Genomic DNA, 9063 nt, shown 5'->3' on the forward strand with positions numbered 1-9063 from the left:
TATATATATAAAGAAATTAATATAAAGAAATTAATATTATGGGATCCCTTAATTCTTTGCCACTTAAAAATTGAGCATGTTTTCAATTATTGTGCAAAAAAAAAAAAATGTTATTTATTATTATGATGATGAAACATCATTGATATGGCATTTTTTGTGGAATGATGGGATTTGACAGTTCAATTCTTATGAAATAGAGGTAGTTGAGACGTGATTTCAAGAGAGAAAGAAATGCGAGGGACAATGGATTATTCCATCACCCACGTTCCATTATCATGACGCATTACTCCATAGAAATCAGACTTGAAATTGTGCATATTAAGTCTAGAGTGCTTGGTTCCATGAATGAATGTCTGATTAATTAAGATAATTAATCAAAATTAAGATAATTAATTGCTCGATTTTATTTGGGATCAAAATACCTAATTTCCTAAGGAAAATTGGCATTTGCATCAATAATTACAATTATTAATGCCGTATTCAATTTTCCATTATTATTTCTTTAGTAGGTTTTAATTACTAAGAAGTTAATACTGTTGACTCAATTTCAGAGCATATTGGAAATAAACTTTTTTTGTCACTTCATTCCACTTTTCACAACATATTGAGAAAAATAAAATATTCTACACCCACGTTGAATTATTTTAGTCTCTCTCTTTCTCTTGTAGGTTTAAACAATATATATCTCGATTAATGAAATCGTTATTCCTTTACGTTTTCGTTATTTAATTTTACTAATTATATATTTAAGAAATTATATTATGTGTTTGTACATTATATTATTGGTAGGCTCAATATGTCTTGATAAATTATCATAATTCCATTCATTCATGTATGTTTTAAAGTCACAAAACACTCCATAATATCATTGATTTATAATTCAGTCATTAAACCAATTGTAAAAAGAGTCAAAATTGGATACCTTCCCCGTCTTGAACGGTGGTGGACCGGCCGACTTCTTGGTAGCCTCTAAATAAGTCCATATAGTTGTAAAAAAAAATCAATATAGCTCCATCTAATCAATTTCCTGTACGCAAAAAAGAAGTCACTTCTTATTCGCTATCAGCACTTTGACGCAATCAAGATCATAAATATCACGAATCTTTCGCTTGAGATTGAACTTGAAGATTATAGATCCAAACCGATAGCTATACGGGTACCCTCTACACTTCGGACATACATATATAAATTAGTAAAGGTTTCGAAATCAATATGTACTATATCAACTCCAGTAGTTTCTTAATTTAATTTTTCCTTTTTATTGTTTAATTTTCATTATCATAACATTTCTGCATTAGTTTCAACTTCGTACTGGGGAACACTCATGAATCATGGACGTTTAGAAGCATGAAATATTCATTAGAGTCGCTTCAATGTTGTATCTGAGATTGAACAAAAAATGGGTGAGATCTGACATTGAAAAAAAAATAAAAATAAAGGAGCCTAATGGCAACACCATGGCAATAATTAAAAAACAATCTTGGTGGAAGACTTTCATGATGTTTGGCTAAGCTTCAAATTTATATTTTTCTTATTTTGAAGTAACTTTTGATTTTCGGACATTTTACTTGTTTGATAATGTTTTTAAGTGCTTTAATTGTGGGTGTTATCATATGTGTAGTAAACAAGGGTGTAGACCAGGCCCCAAGTCTAATTTAATTTATTTTTTTAATGAAAAATCTTTTTTGTAGTGGAAATTGTTTTTTTTTTTTCCATGTATCAATCCAGTACTTAAAAAAAAAAAAAAAAAAAATAAATTGTCCCTCCTCTAACTCCACCTCCGATAGGACTAGACATAGTCTGACTCGATTCGATTCTAAAGATAACCGAATCGGACTCGAAATTTTAACGTATTTAGTAAGTGGAATCGTTGAGTTCAAATTTAATTATGGAATCATTCGGGTTCGGTTCCATTTGCTTCTTGAGTTCCATACTATAATTTAATTTTTTAATATTTACAGAACTACATTAACTCAACTAACATATTCAATTTTAGCTCTTACAAAATAACGTAATACAATTTTATATATCTTTTGCATCTCTCTTTGTTGAGTTATTCATATATTTGATTATTAAAATTATAGGAAGAGAAAGATAACAAGTTCATAATAATTAAAAGAGGCGCAGTCGAGTTTCAATTCAATTTTGTCAAAACGATAGAAATGACACTACGATAGAATAATAGATTTGGGTAAACTTAGGTCAATTTGATTAAATTAGGTTTGGACTGAAAATTAAAAATACGAAAATCATATTCTTGGTTTAAACTAAAATAATTATTTAGCAAATTTATTTGGAAAAAAATAATTTGATTTATTTAAAATAAATTAATTAAAGAAGAACAGCTCGTTTGGGTATTAAATCTAGAATCGAACCAAATCCTTCAATTCTTGATTCAGATATCTTGTGTGGGTATTTAATTTAAGAAGAACAGCTCGGTTCAAATCGAGTCCAGTCTAGTTCCATTGATTGGTTCGAAAGTTTTGTACAACCCTAGCCCCTGGTGGTACAATTGGAAAGCACATTGTGGTTCTTAGCAAACATGAACTTATGCGGAAGCATCCCTTTAGACTTTGGGCCTTCAAGTCTTTGAATACACGGTTTCTTTGCTTAGTACACCTATAATCTAGAAAAGTCTTACACATATTTCCTTTTTTAATTTGCTTTAGATTTTTGGACAGATCACAAACATGTATCTCCTTTTCAATTCTTTCCAAATATTCCTACAGATAATAATAAATTTTTAACCCTTTTCCAAGAAAAAGCCCATATTAATCATAAGTTTTGACTGATTAAATCTGTGTGGAATTTATACAACTCTATTGTATTCAACCCCAAATTCCACTCTTTTCTCAAACTCTCTTCCAATTTGAAACGTCCCATGAGCTTTGACTGTGAGAAAATACACCTCATAAAGTTCCAACGACCCATTTAATTAAAGAAAACCCATATTCACCATTAGTTTTGATTCTGTAAATCTATGGGAAAAGTTTATATTTTGGTGTGACCTTATGTTCAAGGAGATGTTTTGGAGATAATACTGTATTACTCAATAATAGATCATGACCTTTAGATTTAGACCAACGAACTCAACTCTTGTAATTACACGTGCAGCCTATCTTTTTATTTTGCTTCCTTGCATGAAATACTGACGTACAAACAAGGAAAAGAGAGAGTGCGTGAATATTTACACAAGGAGAGAGAGAGAGGGAGAAATATAGGGAAGAAAAAGTCATTTGCTTCTGTTTTATTTCTTTATCTGTTCAAAAGTTTATCTTTCCAAGTTGAACTCTTCAAAATCTTGAAACAATTATTTGGTGTTATAATTTATATGCCTGTTTCTCAGTGAGTGAGAATACATAGAAATAGAATTAAGGGAGTTTTCCTTTTAGTCTGAGTCCGATCTTTTACTTCCGATAAACTTTCACATCTGATCCTGTTTGCATCACTTGTTCATATGAAGCTATAAATTTTGTGATCTGTGCCCAATCCCACATACAGGATTTGAACTTTCTCAACTTTGTTTTATACTCTAATTATAGTTTTCTGATCTGGTTTTTTTAGTTCCTCTGTTTGTTGTACTATTTGTCTGGTGCTGGATCAAGAATTGCTACATTGTTGCACAAATTGAGTAGTCGATTGCTTCCTGTTCTTGATTTTAGTATTGGGTTTTTGTTGGTTTATCAAGTAAATCAATGGAGGTGGATCAAGAATTGAGGTTTGTGTGCAAGTTGTGTAACAAGAGGTATCCATGTGGGAAGTCACTAGGGGGTCACATGAGGGCTCATATAATTGCTAATTATGCTGAATCTGAGGAAAAAGCTGAAGCAAACTTGGAAAAGATGATGTTTCTTAATGACGGTGGAAAGAATTTCATCAAAGAGTCGAAGGCTGTTGAACTTGGAAATGGGCAATCAAGTTATGGACTTAGAGAAAATCCCAAGAAAACCTGGAGGGCTGTCGATTTGACTTCTCCCTTGCCACAGGAGAAGGTCTGCAAACAATGCGGTAAAGGGTTTCAATCAACGAAAGCATTGTGCGGTCATATGGCGTGTCATTCAGAGAAGGATAGGGATTTGAAGTACGATCATTCTTGGACGAGTTCAAAGATGGTGATGGATAGTAATTCGGATGCTGAGGTTGAGGATCGTAGGCTGAGAACAAGATCAGCAAAGAGTAAGAGGAACAAGAATGTAGTTGTTAAGTCGTCCTCTTTTTCCTTAGCTAATAGTTCTTCGTCTGTTTCTGAGATCGATGAGCAAGAACAAGAGGACGTAGCCTTGTGTTTAATGATGTTATCTAGGAATTCTTGGAATGAAGGAGGTGTAAATTCAGTTGTCGAGACTTCTGATAATGATTCAGTTATTTTGGAGACTAAATCTTCGTCCATTGACATGAAAATTTGTAGAAAGGAATTCCTAGATTATGTTCACAATGTAGACGAGACTCCCCAAACGAAGAAAATTGGGAATAGGAAATCAAAAGCCATTGCTTTGGATGCTGACATTGCTCAAATGAGTAACTCAGATTCGGGTTATTTCTTAGACGAATGCACCAAGGTTGACTCCGATTTATCTGTTGATGGGCACCATAGAAACAGTTCTTCTAATGATTCCAAGAAGCTGTTTACGAGTATTGGAGCTAGACGTGAGGAGTCTGCTATTGGATTCAGGAAGAACTCGTATGGAGTCAAGCATTTTGAAACAGAGCAGAGCAAAGAACTTACCAAGGAAAATGGATACGGGATGAATTCAAATTCTGTTAAGATTCACTCGCGAAAGAGAGAGTATATTTCTGAGAGTAGGAGAATGGAAAATGGTTCTTCAGAAGTAGGCAATAAGACACAGATGAGAAGTAAATATGAATGCTTGAACTGTAAAAAGACCTTTAACTCATATCAGGCTCTTGGAGGCCATAGACCCTGCCACAAAAGAAACAATGTTAGTTCTGAACCTCATTACGAAACTGGTGAAAACAGCCTAGATGACTATGCTCTCGATTCCAGAACAGTTAAAAAATCAGTTGGTAAAAATACCTCCAACTATGCTGAGAAAAAAGTTAAGCCTAAGAAGAACAAAGTGCACGTGTGTCCATTCTGCCACAAGGTTTACAAGAACGGCCAGGCTTTAGGGGGGCACAAGAGATCTCATTTTATCGGTGGTCAATGGAAAAACAATAATCAAACTCCAGAAATCAAGCCCAAGTTTCCCAACTTATTTGATCTTAATCTTCCGGCTCCAGAGGAGGATGAGGATGACATGCTGCCAATTCCTTCACGGTAGGTTGGTATTCAACTCAGGCGCGACTAGCATTTGGATAATCTGGTTAACAATATGCCTCATTATGATCTGTTTTTTGCTGATATCAACGATGGTGCTGGAATTGCAACTAATTTGCTGTATATCGACTGTAAGAAGCCTTATAATATCGTCCATTTCATTCTAAGAATAGGCCTCAATTTTTGACCTTAAATTCATCCATCCTTTTATATTGAAACATTGACATTGGCACAGTTTGTTTTTCACAATGATTAATGGACTTCGCTATAGGTGAAAATCCAATTCTTCTTAGTTATGCAATTTGCAGTTTCCGAAGTCAGTTGTGCCCCAGTTCACTAACCTGAAGAAATACACTGCTATGGAAATCAATCTGAAGGAAAAAATGAAATTGTCATTATCTTTTAGGTGCAGAAACTCATGAATAATAACAACGTTAACATCGGATTTTTTATGTTGTTTTGTGGAGTTTACTAGTTAGTATGGTGCTACATCTCACTCAACTATACCGCTCCATCCCTACTAGAACCGGAAAGCATTAACTAATACTCTCTCATTCATCTCCCGTTAAGCTTTTGAGTTATCACAATTCGTACATCGCCAGGTAATGTAATGTGGTGCTACATTTCATTCAACTATGCCACTTCGTCTCCACTTGAAACTGAAAGGATTGATTGCCATTCCCTTGTGCCCCCAATTCCAAATCCTTAGAGTTACTGATGAATTTTACTTTACCAGGTAGAGTGGTGTTATATTTCACTATTATCATCCTATAGCTACAGGAAGAGAATCTGAAATGTGTTGCTCAGATCTGCTTTTTACTTGTAGTTGCTTTCGAACATTATCTTGCAATGTGGTCCATAAGATCCTATCTTTCAGTGCACTTTCATTTCTTTTCTTAAACAGACCTTCGCGCCCTGAGCCAAAACTCCTAGTTTTTAGTAAAATACTCATTTGCTGGGTAGCCAGCAAAACAAATAGAGCATGTTATAGTTGCTTTGAATTTTACAGTAGATGGGTGGGAAAATTGATCCATGTAGCCGACCCTAGATGTATTACTACTAAGGTTTTGAGCATGTTTGGGAGATCTTAAAATCTCCTTAAAATGGGCTTGTTTTGCATCATCGCAAGTGATTAAAAGCTCTTTTTTTATGCTGCCAAAAACCGTTTAAGGAGCTTTTAAGCACTCTCAAACATTCTCGTTTGTTGAACCTCTAGTGTTTTGTTTTGAAGCTAAGTTCCGTTGAGTCATGTTTTGTAGGGATTCTAGATACCAGAGAGTATAATAAACAAGATTTTAACGTATTTTTCTTTCTGAAGATTTATGAGTAATATCCTGTTCTCCCTTTCAAACATGCTCCGTTTATAGGCTTTACATTCAAATTAAAGTAACCAAGGATAAAGAAGTGGAGGCTTTGTACCATTCCACATTTAACAAATATGATTAGTTTACAGATATATGATTAAATCACTATCCAAATTGACCTAACCTTCATATCTATATTGATTGTTTTTGTATATCCGAAAGTTCCTCTCCTGACTTCGCTAAAAAAGAAAGGGAAAAAAAAAGTAAAGTTGAAGCATATATTATAACTATTTGGCACTCCATGTCTTTATCTTTTTGCATCATAATCTGTCTCCTAGCTTTTGAGACTTCACTGGAGTCAACTCAGCTTGCACCTCACATAACATGTAGTACAGAAAAGAGGAGCAATTTGTGATAACTAATCAAAGCTTGAGCTCATTCACTAGATGTGGGAATATTGTATTTAACTTGATGCGTCCGAGCTTATGCACAAGTTCTTGTAATAGAAGAGAGAGATTACGGCATTATCATCTGGTCAAACTGCCTAGTTGCTTCAACGTTGCATAGTTTACAACAAAGGCATGTTTGGTGTGCAGTACTGTACAAACATAGGACCGAGTATTCTAAAGTCTACTTTACGGTGCCATGATGTTAAAGAAAGTCAAAGAATCAGGTTACTAAATTAAATGAAAGGAAAATGGGAATGCTTGTTTCTTTAATAACTTGATGTATTCAGATTGATACCAATTCAAGTCATTTCGTGAATATGAACGGTGTGACTGAATTCGTTCAACGCTGGAGAAATAGGGATTCAATCTTGCTTCATCCGACAAGTCCTAGCATTAGTATGATTTCAATGACCTGAGTTCTTGTTGAAAAGGTTTTAATTCTTTCTTTACGTATCAAATATTTCAGCAATGAATCGAACGAACAATCGACTCCAAATTTATTGTAAATAAAGCTTAATTTCTTTAAAATATTATGTGCTACAGCCTACAGTTTGACTTAGATTAAGTTCAATTATATTCTTACTGGCAAGTCATGATAAAAATAGTAGATAAATAAACAAGTTGGTGTAGTGGGTAATTATACAAATATGTCAAGTGCCTTAGCTTCCAATTAACTTCACACAATTGGTTGATGTAGGTATAACTAACAATGAACTAGATGCTGATCTAAAAGAGGGAAAAATGCATAGATAAATGTAAATAAAATAAGCATTACTATAGTATAAATGTCCCCTTTTGTGACACTTTTTATGAGGTGAGGAAGATTGTATGATGCTCCCAATACATTGTAAACCATAATTCTAGTGGCATTGGTTGGTGCAACTATCATTTTGCCCTTCTTTCAAGATATAACTGTGAAAATGAAAAAGTATGTATGTGTAAATTCTACCAGAATATATATAACAATTTACTATTTGTTGCAATTAAGTTTCTAATATTTTAAATCAGTGACATCCATATCCTCTGCTAACAAAATGCTGTGTAAAACAAGCGTGATACTGGGGATGGATTGAAGCAAAAGGATACATGTCATGAATATTGAGGGATTTTACCGTATTTGAATTTCTAAATGAAGGTTGAAGTTTCTTTCTCAATTGTTGTGGAACAAAGAAAATCTTTTGAATAATGTTATCCTTTTTGTCTGACATCATGTGAATATCACATGACCATTTTGTAAGTATTGTGCCCTAGGTCCAATCAACTTTGGACATAAATATTTTTATATATAATTAATGCAATTAAATGGCAGATCTATTATTTAATTAATAGACAATTAAATAAATAATAGAGTCCGTAGATTTAAATATTTGTAATTTGTTAATCATAAGGAGTTGTGATTGTGAGATACAAATTAAATCTGATTGAATCTTAAATCATCCGTGGTCGTAAGTAATAACGAGATACGGATATCGTTATTACGGATAGACCGTCACGTGTGGCATTTCTAATTTGTGAAGTAAGTAGCTGATCTCACAAGTTAAAGTGTGGTGACACTTAAATGAACACGTGGATGTTTGTTATAAAACAAAACATTGGAGACCCGTCGAGAGATTCCACATGGATAACTATCTGAGTGTCGGTGGTTAATCTCTAACGTTCGGTAGTAAAATTGGTCATTTGACTTGAGGTCGTCATGGTACCTTATATGAGGACAGTCATACTTTGGCGGTGTTGGATGTTGCTCTGAAAAGGGCCGCTAATACGACATCGTTCGGGTACGTCAAGAATCGTATGAAGGTTGTGATTGATCAATAAAGGATTCGTCACTCTTAGATAGTAGGAGATTATGATCTGCGTTTCATTCAATTAAGTCAATGATGAAATCCTTGGCCAAGGTGTACTCATAAGTCGAAAAGGAGTTTTCGATTTATATTGACTTAATAGTAGAGTGAAAGATATGATCGATGATCGAGATTAACACAATTTCATATCTCGTAATTGATCGGATCATATTGACGAAGGGATTATAGTT

At 33.9% G+C, this 9063-nt stretch overlaps 1 protein-coding gene across 1 annotated transcript; it reads left to right on the plus strand.

The window, feature by feature from the left end:
* Window positions 1-2850: 2850 nt before the first annotated feature.
* On the plus strand, window positions 2851-5512 carry LOC111377578. The gene has a single exon (XM_023000705.1). It carries the CDS (start codon window positions 3696-3698, stop codon window positions 5280-5282), a length of 1587 nt encoding a protein of 528 aa, XP_022856473.1. The 5' UTR covers window positions 2851-3695; the 3' UTR covers window positions 5283-5512.
* The last annotated feature ends 3551 nt before the right edge of the window (window positions 5513-9063 follow it).

This window comes from Olea europaea, unplaced genomic scaffold (genome assembly GCF_002742605.1).
Source record: "Olea europaea var. sylvestris unplaced genomic scaffold, O_europaea_v1 scaffold1681, whole genome shotgun sequence".
NCBI classification, from domain to species: Eukaryota; Viridiplantae; Streptophyta; class Magnoliopsida; order Lamiales; family Oleaceae; genus Olea; species Olea europaea.

Coding starts and splice junctions, on each gene's coding strand:
- LOC111377578 (XM_023000705.1), top strand. CDS start 3,696: ATGGAGGTGGATCAAGAATTGAGGTTTGTGTGCAAGTTGTGTAACAAG.